The 13,734-nt window shown below is 48.8% G+C and overlaps 1 protein-coding gene across 1 annotated transcript in view; it reads right to left on the bottom strand.

Annotated features, from left to right (window-relative positions):
- LOC111975075 (CUGBP Elav-like family member 3-B) overlaps window positions 1–13,734 on the bottom strand; it is a 213,915-nt gene that overhangs the window by 13,296 nt on the left and 186,885 nt on the right. Inside the window, exons 6-10 of the mRNA XM_070447384.1 lie at window positions 7,727–7,900; window positions 6,983–7,191; window positions 5,992–6,059; window positions 5,423–5,524; window positions 4,450–4,700 (exon numbers count right to left, since the gene is read on the bottom strand). Coding sequence (XP_070303485.1) covers window positions 4,450–4,700; window positions 5,423–5,524; window positions 5,992–6,059; window positions 6,983–7,191; window positions 7,727–7,900 — 804 coding nt within the window. The remainder of the gene's footprint in view (window positions 1–4,449; window positions 4,701–5,422; window positions 5,525–5,991; window positions 6,060–6,982; window positions 7,192–7,726; window positions 7,901–13,734) is intronic.

Below are 13,734 nucleotides of genomic sequence, written 5' to 3'. Positions count from 1 at the left end.
AGAAAGAAAGAAAGAAAGAGAGAGAGACCTAACCCACTCTATTAAATTTCTCAAACCAGGAACATTTTACATCTGGCTAGAAATTAATAAGGAAATTATCTCAACAGAGAAAAATGTCATCATTTGTGCTACCTATATCCCTCCAATAGAATCCACATACTTTAACGATGACAGCTTCTCCATCCTAGAGGCGGAGATCAACTATTTTCAGGCCCAGAGACATGTACTAGTCTGTGGCGACCTAAATGCCAGAAATGGACAAGAACCTGACACTCTCAGCACACAGGGGGACAAACACCTACCTGGAGGTGACAGCATTTCCTCCCCCATATGCCCCACAGACACAACTACAACAACATAACCAACAAAAACGGGTCACAAGGCCTGCAGCTCTGTCGGACGCAATCATTGGTAGGCTTCGAGGGGACTTCTATGGTAGGTACACATATAGATCATCTCTTGGCAGTAGTACTGTAGAATACTTTATCACTGACCTTAACCCAAAATCTCTCAGCGCATTCACAGTCAGTCCACTGACACCCCTATCAGATCACAGCAAAGTCACACTACATGAACAGAGCTATGTTCAATCATGAGGCATCAAAGCCAAAGGAACTGAATAATATTAATAAATGCTATAGAAGGAAGGAAAGTAGTGTGGAAATTTTCCAAAAAACAATTAGGCAACAACAAATTCAATCCCTTCTAGACAATTTCCTGGACAAAATGTTTCACTGTAATAGTGAAGGTGTAAACTTGTCAGTAGAAAACCTAAACAGTATATTTGACCTCTCAGCTTCCCTATCAAATCTAAAGAATTCAAGCAGACAACCTAAGAAAATTAACAACAATGACAAATGGTTTGATGAAGAATGCAAAAACATAAGAAAGAAATGGAGAAACCTATCCAACCAAAAACATCGAGACCCTTAAAACCTGAGCCTTCCCTATGGTGAATCACTAAAACAATACAGAAATACACTACGGAAAAATAAGGAACAGCACGTCAGAAATCAGCTCAATGTAATTGAAGAATCCATAGAATCTAACCACTCCTGGGAAAATTGGAAACAACACAAAGAGTTATCTATCCAAAACAGAGATGTATGGATAAACCACTTCTCCAATCTTTTTGGCTCTATAACAAAGAACAAACAGCAAAAACATATACATGATCAAATACAAATCTTAGAATCAACTATTAAAGACTACCAGAACCCACTGGACTCTCCAATTACATTGAATGAACTACAGGACAAAATACAAACTCTCCAACACAAAAAGGCCTGTGGGGTTGATGGTATCCTAAATGAAATGATAAAATATACAGACCACAAATTCCAATTGGCTTTAACATCATCCTCAGCTCTGGCATCTTCCCCAATATTTGGAACCAAGGACTGATCACCCCAATTCACAAAAGTGGAGACAAATTTGACCCCAATAACTACTGTGGGATATGTGTCAACAACAACCTTGGGAAAATCCTCTGCAATATAATTAACAGCAGACTCATACATTTCCTCAGCGAAAACAATGTACTGAGAAAATGTCAAATTGGCTTTTTACCAAATTACCGTACGAAAGACCACGTATTCACATTATAAAATCCATGTACACAAACAACAAGTGTGCTGTTAAAATTGGCAAAAGACACACACATTTCTTTCCACAGGGCCGTGGGATGAGACAGGGATGCAGCTTAAGCCCCACCCTCTTCAACATATATATCAAGGAATTGACTATGGCACTAGAACAGTCTGCAGCACCCGGCCTCACCCTACTAGAATCTGAAGTCAAATGTCTACTATTTGCTGATGATCTGGTTCTTCTGTCCCCAACCAAGGAGGGCCTACAGCAGCACCTAGATCTTCTGCACAGATTCTGTCAGACCTGGGCCCTGACAGTAAATCCCAGTAGACAAAAATCATGGTGTTCCAAAAAAGGTCCAGTTGCCAGGACTACGAATACAAATTCCATCTAGACATCGTTGCCCTAGGCACACAAACAACTATACATACCTCGGCCAAAACATCAGTGCCACAGGTAACTTCCACAAAGCTATGAACGATTCTGAGAGACAAGGCAAGAAGGGCCTTCTATGCCATGAAAAGGACCATAAAATTCGACATACAAATTAGGATCTGTCAAAAAATACTTGACTCGGTCCTCCATGCAGTGGTCTAAGGCACTGCATGTGCTAGCTTGCCACTAGAGACTCTGGGTTTGAGCCCAGGCTCTGTCGCAGCCGGCCGCGACCGGGAGGCCCATGGTGCGGCGCACAATTGGCCCAGCCGTCGTCCGGGTTAGGGAGGGTTTGGCAGGCAGGGATATCCTTGTCTCATCGCGCACTAGCGACTCCTGTGGCGGGCCAGGCGCAGTGCACGCTGACCAGGTCCTAGGGTGTACGGTGTTTTCTCTGACACATTGGTGCGGGCTGGCTTCCGGGTTGGATACGCGCTGTGTTAAGAAGCAGGTGCGGCTTGGTTGGGTTGTGTTTTGGAGGACGCATGGCTCTTGACCTTCGCCCTCTCCGAGTCCGTGCGGGAGTTTGTAGCGATGAGACAAGACAGTAACTACGGATACCACTAAATTTGGGGAGAAAAAAGGTCGCTCCTACCAGGTGGTGAATCGCATCTCTGCATGTCTGGCAGACATATCAGTGTGGATGACGGATCACCACCTCAAGCCTGAACCTCGGCAAGACGGAGCTGCTCTTCCTCCCGGGGAAGGACTGCCCGTTCCATGATCTCGCCATCACGGTTGACATCCTCCATTGTGTCCTCCTCCCAGAGTGCTAAGAACCTTGGCGTGATCCTGGACCCACCCTGTCGTTCTCAACTAACATCAAGGCGGTGACCCGTTCCTGTAGGTTCATGCTCTACAACTTCGCAGAGTACGACCCTGCCTCACGCAGGAAGCGGCGCAGGTCCTAATCCAGGCACTTGTCATCTCCCGTCTGGATTACTGCAACTCGCTGTTGGCTGGGCTCCCTGCCTGTGCCATTAAACCCTACAACTCATCCAGAACGCCGCAGCCCGTCTGGTGTCAACTTTCCCAAGTTCTCTCACGTCACCCCGCTCCTCCGCTCTTCCCACTGGCTTCCAGTTGAAGCTCGCATCCGCTACAAGACCATGGTGCTTGCCTACGGAGCTGTGAGGGGAACGGACCTCCGTACCTTCAGGCTCTGATCAGGCCCTACACCCAAACAAGGGCACTGCGTTCATCCACCTCTGGCCTGCTCGCCTTCCTACCTCTGAGGAAGTACAGTTTCCCGCTCAGCCAGTCAAAAACTGTTTGCCTGCTCTGGCACCCAATGGTGGAAACAAACTCCCTCACGACGCCAGGTCAGCGGAGTCAATCACACATTCCGGAGACACCTGAAACCCCACTCTTTAAGGAATACCTAGGATAGGATAAAGTAATCCTTCTAACCCCCCCCCCCCCCTTAAAAGAGTTAGATGCCTATTGTAAAGTGGTTGTTCCACTGGATATCATAAAGGTGAATGCACCAATTTGTATAAGTCGCTCTGGATAAGAGCGTCTGCTCAATGACTTAAATGTAAATGTAAAAAGGGGGTAAAAATATATTACTTGACTCAGTTATAGAACCCATTGCCCTTTATGGTTGTGAGGTCTGTGGTCCACTCACCACCCAAGAATTCAAAAAATGGGACAAACACCAAATTGAGACTGCATGCAGAATTCTGCAAAAATATCCTCAGCGTACAACGTAAAAACACCAAATAATGCAGCAGAGCAGAATTAGGCCGATACCCGCTAATTTTCACAAAATCCAGAAAAGAGTCGTTAAATTCTACAACCACCTAAAAGGAAGCGATTCCAAACCTTCCATAACAAAGTCATCACCTACAGAGAAATGAACCTGAAGAAGAGCCCCCTAAGCAAGCTGGTCCTGGGGTCTGTTCACAAACACAAACAGACCCCACCAGAGCCCAGGACAGCAACACAATTAGACCCAACCAAAGCATGAGAAATCAAAAATGAATTAACTTGACACATTGGAAATAATTTACAAAAAAACAGAGCAAACTAAAGCTATTTGGTACCTGACCACTGTGACTGACCCTAAATCAAGGAATGTTTGACTATGTACAGAATTAGTGAGCATAGGCTTGCTACTGAGAAAGGCCGCTTGTCACGCCCTGACCGTAGAGATCTTTTTATGTCTCTATTTTGGTTGGTCAGGGCGTGAGTTTGGGTGGGCATCTACTGTCTGGTGTTCTATGTTGCCCTTGTTTTTTATTTCTGTGTGTTTGGCCTGGTATGGTTCTCAATCAGAGGCAGCTGATAGCGACGCATAGCGACGCTATGAGGAGTTGGCTCGAGGAGAAGTGCACGAGAGGCAGCCCCAGAATTTTTTTGGGGGGGAACACGGGGAGATTGGCGGAGTCAGGTAGGAGACCTGAGCTAACTCCCCGTGCTTACCGTGGCGAGCGTCGTACTGGTCAGGCACTGCTTATGCAGTGGAGCGCACGGTGTCTCCAGTACGTGTTCATAGCCTGGTGCGGTAACATCGCAGCTCCTCGCATCTGCCGGGCTAGAGTGGGCATCGAGCCAGGAGAGATGATGCCGGCTCAGCGCATCTGGTCTCCAGTGCATCTCCTCGGCCGGGTTATCCTTCGCCAGCTTTGCGCACTGTGCTCCAGTGCGTCTGCACAGCCCAGTGCGTCCTGTGCCTGCGCCCGCAGGTGCAGGGCCAAAGTCACCATACAGCCAGGACGAGTTGTGCAGGCTTTTTCTCGAGACCTCCAGTGTGCCTCACGGCCGTGTATCCGGTGCCTCGGCCAAGGACAAGGCCTCCTGCATGTCTCCCCAGCCTGGTGAGTTCTGTGCCTGTGCTGAAGCTCTAACCCTCCTGCATGTCTCTCCAGCCTGGTGAGTCCTGTGCGCTTCTCCCAGAGCCAGGCCTCCTGTGTGTCTCTCCATTCCAGTGATGATCCATGGCAAAAGGCCTCCAGTGATGATCCATGGCAACAGCCTCCAGTGATGAACCATGGCACGAAGCCTCCAGTGATAATCCAAGGTACGAAGCCTCCAGTGATGATCCATGGCAAGAAGCCTCCAGTGATACTCATGGCACGAAACCTCCAGTGAGGAGTTATGGCACGAGGCCTCCAATGAAGGACGTCAGTCTGGAGCTCCAGCAACGCCTTCAGTCCAGAGCCTCCAGCGTCGCCCCCTAGTCCGGAGCCTCCACGACGCCCTCTTAGTCACGGAGCTCCAGTGACGGGCTTCAGTCAGGAGCAGCCAGAGTCTCCCTCCTGTCCGGACCAGTCTCCTCCCAGCAGCCGGAGCAGCCAGAGTCGCCCTCCTGTCCGGAAGCAGCCAGAGTCTCCCTCCTGTCCGGAGCAGCCAGAGTCTCCCTCCTGTCCGGAGCAGCCGGAGCAGCCAGAGTCGCCCTCCTGTCCGGAGCAGCCAGAGTCGTCCTCCTGTCCGGGGCCCGCTGCGAGGGTCCCCGGTCCAGGGTCGGAGGTAAGGGTCCCCACTCCAGAGGTGCCACCTAAGTGGGCCAAGACTAAGGTGGAGCGGGGTCCACGTCCCGCACCAGAGCCGCCACCGCGGTGAAATGCCCACCCAGACCCTCCCCTATAGGTTCAGGTTTTGCGGCCGGAGTCCGCACCTTTGGGGGTGGGGGGGGGGTACTGCCACGCCCTGACCGTAGAGATCCTTTTTATGTCTCTATTTTGATTGGTCAGGGTGTGAGTTTGGGTGGGCATTCTATGTCTGGTGTTCTATGTTGTCCTTGTTTTGTATTTCTGTGTGTTTGGCCTGGTATGGTTCTCAATCAGAGGCAGCTGTCTATCGTTGTCTCTGATTGAGAATCATACTTAGGTAGCCTGTTCCCACCTGTGTTGGTGGGTGATTGTTTTCTGTTTAGTGTATGTTACCTTGCAGAACTGTTCGTTTATCGTTTTTGTTGTTTTGTTCTAGTATTCGTATTCATTAAAAGGAATTATGAATACTTACCACGCTGCACCTTGGTCTTCTCCTTCTCCTCTATACGACGATCGTTACACCGCTGAAGGCACGCCTGGCTCTCAAGAGAAGACAGGCTTTGTGCACACTGCCCACAAAATTAGATGGAAACTGAGCTGCACTTCCTAACCTCCTGCCAAATATATGACCATATTAGAGACACATATTTTCCTCGGATTACACAGACCCACAAAGAATTCGAAAACAAATCCAATTTTGATAAACTCCCATATCTATTGTGTGAAATACCACAGTGTGCCATCACAGCGGAAAGATTTGTGACCTGTTGCCAGAAGAAAAGGGCAACCAGTGAAGAACAAACACCACTGTAAATACAACCCATATTTATGTTGATTTATATTCCCTTCTGTACTTTAACTATTTGCACATCATTACAACACTGTATATAGACAAAATATGACATTAGAAATGTCTGTATTCTTTTGGAACTTTTGTGAGTGTAATTTTTTATTGTTTATTTTACTTTTGTTTATTATCTATTTCACTTAATTGAAATGAATTGAAATTAAATTGAGAGAGAGAGAGATGGAGGGAGAGAGAGAGACTGGGAGAGAGAGAGATGGAGGGAGGGAGAGAGACTGGAAGAGAGAGAGAGAGAGAGTGAGAGAGACAGAGAAAAAGAGAGAGGCCCTACACTGTGGCGGCCAATGAGGGCCGGAGGATGTCATACATCATAACCCATCATGCCTCACTCACAACACGTCTTCTCTATCTTACTTTAGGGCCCTCTGTCACTCTGGCAATGTCTTCTCTAACTTCACCACTACCAAAAGGGCACACTATTTTTTCTCTAGAATTCAGCACTACCGAAAGGCAGACTGTTTTTCTGTCCCTTTTAAAATGAGACAGACATGAAAAGAAACCTGATAACGTCTAAAGTAATGTACTAACAGCCAGAGCAGAATACATTACATTAGCACGGCTTGTACAAGGCTCACTAATGAATATGGTGAAGTATTACAGGCACGTAGGAGGGAGGGTTGGGTAAGAACGGGAGTCCAGTCCTGACTGTGTATTTGTACCTGAGGAGGGTGTCATTGGGGCAGCCACCAGACCGTTGATGTTGAAAGCTGCCATTTGCTGCATTTGTGCCGCAGCGATGGCTGCCATGGGGTTCAGATACGAGTTCTGGGTCGCCGCCATTAGCGCTGCTTGCTGTTGCATCATCTGCTGTGGCATTGAAGAGAGAGGAAGGGTGGGCGAGGAAAAGAGGAGGGAGAGGGAGGCAGTGGGAGAGAGAGAGAGAGAGAGGGAGGGAGACGGTGAGAGGGGGGAAAGGGAGACGGGGAGAGAGAGAGGCAGGGTGAAATCGCCGCAGGACAAGGGGCATGTTTACTTTCACATCACTGTTTGCTTGGCCATGTTGTTGAATAGACAGGTCTCTGTTGCCCTGGAGCCCTGCTACTTAACAGCACTGCTGCTTTACTGGGCTGCTGCTCATTACAAACAACAGATAACGCAATATAATGAGATGAAGCTAGAGAGCAGACAGTCAGACAGTCAGCCTGCTTTACTGTGTGTGAGTGGGTGATTCTCACCTGGCAGGGCGAGCTGTTAGTTACAGTGTGAGTGCAAACTCTACAGTTTCCAAACTTGAGGAGATGTTAACTTCAGGTGTGAACGTAGGCTTTATAGGTAGACAGAGTGTGTATAGCTAGCTATCAGGAGGAGCCGTGACTCGCATGCGCAGAGTGTAAAAGCTCACCGTCTCCTCCCCCGTGGAGCCGAGACTTACAGCGTGAGAGTAGGCGCCATAGGCCCCAAACTGGATGGTCATGGGGCTGAAGATGCCGAGCTGGCCCGCCATCTGATGCATCCTACGCAGGGTCCGCTCCTTRTCCGTGTCGGCAAACTTCACCACCAGGCTGGAGGACGCCCCCTGGGGATACGCACACTGCAATCAGTCAAGACAACACTCATCTCAGCAATGGACAGACACACACCACACTCAGTAAAGACACGTACCTCAATGACTACGCACACACACACCTCAACGCAGGACTCCACACCTACTCATACACACACCATACTGAGTCATGACCACACACACTACACCAGACACACACACTACACAACACCAGACACACACCACACAACACCAGACACACACCACACAAGGTCTGAGCGGACTATTGCATATTAGTGCATATTTTAAATGACTCCAATCTGAGCTGTGTAGAGACAGTGGGAATAGTAGATGATCTGTGGATTTAGTGAACTTTAGACTACTAGTGTACACACTGAGTGGACAAAACATTAAGAACACCTTTCCATGACATAGACCAGATGAATCCAGGTAAAAGCTATGATCCCTTATTGATGTCACTTGTTAAACCCACTTCAATCAGTGTAGATGAAGGGGAGGAGACAGGTTAAAGAAGGATTTTTAAGCCTTGAGACGATTGAGACATGGATTGTGTGTGTGTGCCACTCAGAAGGTGAATGGGTAAGACAAAAGATGTAAGTGCCTTTGAACAGGGTATGGTAGTAGGTGCCAGGCGCACCTGTTTGTGTCAAGAACTCCAACACTGCTGTTTTTTCACACTCAACAGTTTCCTGTGTGTATAAAGAATGATCCACCACCCAAAGGACATCCAGACAACTTGACACAACTGTGGGAAGCATTGGAGTTAACATGGGCCAGCATCCCTGTAGAACGCTTTCGACACGTTGTGGAGTCCACGTCCCGACGAGTTGAGGCTGTTCTGCAACTCAATATTAGGAGGGTGTTCCTAATGTTTGTTATACTCAGTGTACATTGGAGTGAACCGTGATCCTTAGTGTGGTCCCAGAGGAGTCCCAGTCCCCCTCCCACCGCTCAACTGAATACGATACTCCATAATGAGGTCTGACTGGAGCCTTTGGCATGCACAGGGAGAAGTATTGACTAATGACAGTGCCTTATGGCAGATATAGTGCTGTATTGATGTCTGTGCTACTGAGTTTGGATCCAATTAAATAATTTGAGAGACAGAGACCAGAGTCAGTTCTTCATATGACGTCCAGGGAAAGGAGAGGAGAGGAGAGAGGAGAGAGGAGAGAGGAGAGAGGAGAGAGGAGAGAGGAGAGGAGGCTGCCAGACAGGCAGAGAGACAGACACAGAAAGCCTCAGACACTGTCAAGAGGCCCAGATCCTATTTAATTCCAGCCAGTGCACGCTGCGCTGAGAGAGAGAGATACCCAGGAACTGCTGCTGCGGTTGCACCCAGGAAAGGAAAGGACAGAAGGACACAGGCAGCCAGGGGGAAGTCAGGATGTGATTAGCCAGATCATAAAAGCAAAGACACGGGGAGAGAAAAGGACTCCATAATCATAACTTGTATTCATCTTTCATATAAAGTGTCATCTTGACAGGTTCAGCACAAATGCCTGCTTTGATTTGTATTTTGATTTCAATATTTCCTTGCACGGTACAAATCGAAAAGAGATGGAAACTACAGGGAGACAGAGAGAGATGAGGACTAGTGTGTGTGTGTGTGTGTGTGTGTGTGTGTGTGTGTGTGTGTGTGTGTGTGTGTGTGCATGCCTGTGTGTGTGTGTCAACAGCCAGAATGTAACCTCTACTGGGTCTCAAAAGAAAAAGGATGGAACCCAGCCCAAGCAACTCTCCAGTGGTGCTTGAAGGGGGTCTGCCTCAAAAAGCAAAACAGAACAAACACAAAGTCCCCCTTACAAACAAAGAAACAAACAAACTGCCTCACGTGGTGAATGCGAATGCAGTGAGTGTTGAGCCCATCCACCAATAGTGGTGTGTGTGTCTCCTGCACTGTGCTGTAGAGGCTGGGTGGGTGTCGGGAGGGGTGTCAGCCTGCACCCTGGGGGGACAGTGTGTGTCATATTGGATTCTTCCTGTCAGAGGAGCCAGCCCTCTTCAGCCCTGCACCTGCCAGCCAGCGCCTCACCTCAGGCCAAGGGGGACCCATCTGGTTCTGYTCCCAAGATGCCATTTCAATTAGCTGAATCAATATGGCGGAGTGCCGTTTTAATGGTACACTGTTTTGTCCTTTCTAATTTCATTTCATTTCCTTCCCACCTCCTGACCTTTCACTGTTCTTTCCCTATCTTCTGCTGGGGCTGGTGGAGGGACCGGACTGTCGGTTTTAATGAGGTCTGCGCTGAGCAAACATATCCCTCCAGCGCCTCTCCGACCGGCCGCACAGCGCCTCTGCGCTGCCCCCCGCTTCCCACTTTTCCTTTAGCAGAGCGAGGGGCTGGCACTTAGATCACATTCATTTTCTGCTTTATGTAGCTGTGTATTCCTTTATCTATTTATAACCATTTTTCATTAACCATTCTTCATTTATTCATGAAGAAGGCATTGTGAGCAGCAAGAAGAAGGCTTGGGAGGGGAGCGCTCCGGGCAGCCTCTACTCAAAGCACTGTGACTCAGGACTCACTGACCCAAGCTAGGCTGGGCTGGTTTCTCTCTGCCTGCATAGTGCAGAGCAGAATAGAGTATCAGGGAGCAAGATACAGTCTGCAGAGCCAGCCTAAAGTAGTACTGCAACACTACCACAGCTGCTATTCACTATGGTGCTGGAGAGAGAACAAACTGTGCTGGGCTTAGAATCTCATACTTTCTAAAAAATCCCCTAAATCAGAATTGACTCTTCACTCTATCTAAAAATATCTAGTGTCAGAACAAAGGATTTCATACCTTCTACTTCCTGTTATTCTACCTGATACATCCTGACTGGATCTCCAGCCCGATCTCTAGGAGAGACAGGGGACTTCAGAGGAAGAATTCACTCGAGGGGATCAGAGGACTTCATCCATCTGAAGAGAAATGGGAAAATTCAGCCACTAGATGCAAAGCAGCTTTCTCTCTCTCTCTCCTCTCTCTCTATCTCTTCTCTTCTCTCTCTCTCTCTTCGTCTCTCTCTCTCTCTCTCTCTCTCTCTCTCTCTCTCTCTCTCTCTCTCTCTCTCTCTCTCTCTCTCTCTCTCTCCTCTCTCCTCTCTCTCTCTCTCTCTCTCTCTCTCTCTCTCTGCTCGTCTCACTGTCCCTCTCATCTTCTTGTCTCCCCCATCTCCATCTCTCTCCTTCCTCTCTCTATTCTCTGTCTCTCTCTATTCTCTGTCTCTCTCCCAGCAGAAAATCAAAACCTGACAAACAAACAAAAATAATAACCTCCAACGGCATGACTCCTATCTCGAAAAAAAAAAAAATGAATTCAGTGAATTTGATAAGGGGCAACAGGGAGCCTTCACTTTTGATGGGTACAGCTGAGGAATTTGTCACAGGTTCAATAACTAATCTAATTTTGAGAACAAAACACTTGACTTGTGAAAAACTCACATTGGATGTTGTTTATGGGACAAAACGAAGAAGAAAAAAAGAAGGAAACGTAATTGAGGGATTAGAAATAAGCTACAAGAGTGAAACGCCATTCTGTTTTTGTCTGCTCATAGCCCTGATATGAAGACACTGGTGTAAAGTGGGTACTATACAGACATGTAAACACAAACTCAGACTTTATCCTCAGCAGAAGCTTATGACGACAAAATACGGGAAATAATGTGTGGAAGCCTGTCTTAACAGAATACTCATGACAAACCATTACTTTACTATCATAATGGTAACCACGTAGACCGTTTTTAAAAGAAAATTACTTCTGAAATTCTATGTTTATCTGTAATCATTCAACTTCTATACTTCATGGACAGGGCAAAAATTCCAGTCTCCTCAATATGATGTCAAAACAGGGAATGCTTTGTAAGGTGTTGCACTAAAAGAGTCCTCGAAACCCTGGTTCAGTGACATTATTGGGCTCCATCCTTGCTGAAAGGGTTAAACCCAAAGCCGTAAATGAGATAATCAAATTGAAGATAACAAGTTTGTCCAGTAATTGGATGAGGCTTCCATGTGGGCCTCCAGTTCAACTCCAGTTGAACCGGTCTCTCCACATCCCCGTGGGCCTGATGGGAGGTATGTGTCTCATTAGTCTGTCTGTCTTTTTGTCTGCATTGGACCGTACTGTCCACCAGTGACATGGCAACATGACCTACCCATGACACTCACCCACTTTAACAACGCACACAAACACACCATTAAAATACACACACAGTGTAAGCGATCTCAAGCAATAAAAGTGCATCTTCTCGTACTTGTATCTGTGTTAGAAATTCTATCATGCTTTCATCCAGCGTAGGAGAGAGAGAGAGAGTGAGAGAGACAGAGAGTGAGAGAGACAGAGAGTGAGAGAGACAGAGAGTGAGAGAGACAGAGAGTGAGAGAGACGAGAGTGAGGATGAGAACAGAGTAGTGAGAGAGACAGAGATGGCGAGAGGAAGGAGGACAGAGGAAAGAAGGGACAGAGAGTGGAGAGAGAAGAGAGGAGCAGAAGTGAGAGACATGAGACGAGCGCCAACGAGAGAGAGCGACGAGGAAAAGAGAAGAGCAGAGAGAGAGAGAGCAGGAGAGAGCGACAGAGAAGACAGAAGACAGAGAGACGAGAAGAGAGAGAGCGCACAAGAGAGAGAGAGAGAAAGAGCGACAGCACGAGAAAGAGCCGACAGAGAGGAGACGAGAGAGCGCAAGAGAACGCAAGAGAGAGAGCGACAGAAGAGAGAGAGAGAAGAGCGACAGAGAGAAGAGCGACAAAGAGAGAGAGAGAGAGAGAGCGAGAGAGAACGACAGAGAGAGAGAGAAGAGAGAGAGAGAGAGGAGCAGAGAGAGAGAGAGAGGAAGAGAGAGAGAGAAGAGAGAGAGAGAGAGAGAGAGAGCGAAGAGAGAGAGAGAGAGGAAGAGAGAGAGAGAGAGTGACAGAGAGAGAGAGAGAGTGACAGAGAGAGAGAGAGAGAGGAGATGAGAGAGCGACAGAGAGAGAGAGCGACAGAGAGAGAGAGCCGACCAGAGAGAGAGAGCGAGAGCGAGAGCGAAGAGGAGGCGAGAAGCGAGAGGAGCGAGAGCGAGAGCGAGAGGAAGCGAGAGCGGAGAGCGAGAGGGAGCGAGAGCGAGAGCGAGCGGAGCGAGAAGCGAGAGGAGCGAGAGCGAGAGGAGCGAGAGCGAGCGCGAGAGCGAGAGGGCGAAGCGAGAGCGGAAGGAGGAGCGAGAGGAGGAGACGAGGGTAGACGAGAGGAGGCGAGAGCGGGTAGAGACGAGAGCGAGAGGGCGAGAGCGAGAAGCGAGAGGACGAGAGCGAGAGCGAGAGCGAGAGCGAGGAGCGAGAGCGAGAGCCGAGCGCGAGAGGAGGGCGGAGAGCGAGCCAGAGCGAGAGGAGCGAGAGAGAGAGAGAGCGAGAGCGAGAGCGCAGAGCGAGAGGAGCCGAAGAGCGGAGCGAGAGCAGAGGAGCCGAGACGCGAGAGCGAGAGGAGCAGAGAGCGAGAGCGAGAGCGAGAAGCGAGAGCGAGAGCGAGAGCGAGAGGAGCGAGAGCGAGAGGCAGGCGAGAGCGAGAGCGAGAGCGAAGCGAGAGAGAGAGGAGCGGAGAGCGAGAGCGACGAGAAGCGAGAGCGAGAGCGAGAAGCGGAGCGAGAGCGAGAGCGAGCAGCGAGAGGAGCGAGAGCGAGAGGAGGCGAGAGCGAGAGCGAGAGCGAGAAGCGAGAGAGAGAGAGAGAGGAGAGAGAGAGGAGAGAGAGAGAGAGAGAGAGAGAGAGAGAACGACAGAGAGAGAGGAGAACGACAGAGAGACAGAGAGAGAGCGCAGGAGAGAGAGAGAGATGAGAGAGAGAGAGAGCGAGAGAGAGAGTGAGAGAGAGAGAGAGAGGAGAGAG

This window comes from Salvelinus sp. IW2-2015, linkage group LG15, assembly GCF_002910315.2.
Source record: "Salvelinus sp. IW2-2015 linkage group LG15, ASM291031v2, whole genome shotgun sequence".
Taxonomy (NCBI): domain Eukaryota; kingdom Metazoa; phylum Chordata; class Actinopteri; order Salmoniformes; family Salmonidae; genus Salvelinus; species Salvelinus sp. IW2-2015.
Note: the sequence above shows the minus strand (reverse complement) of the source record. Positions and strands in the feature narration are given on the sequence as shown.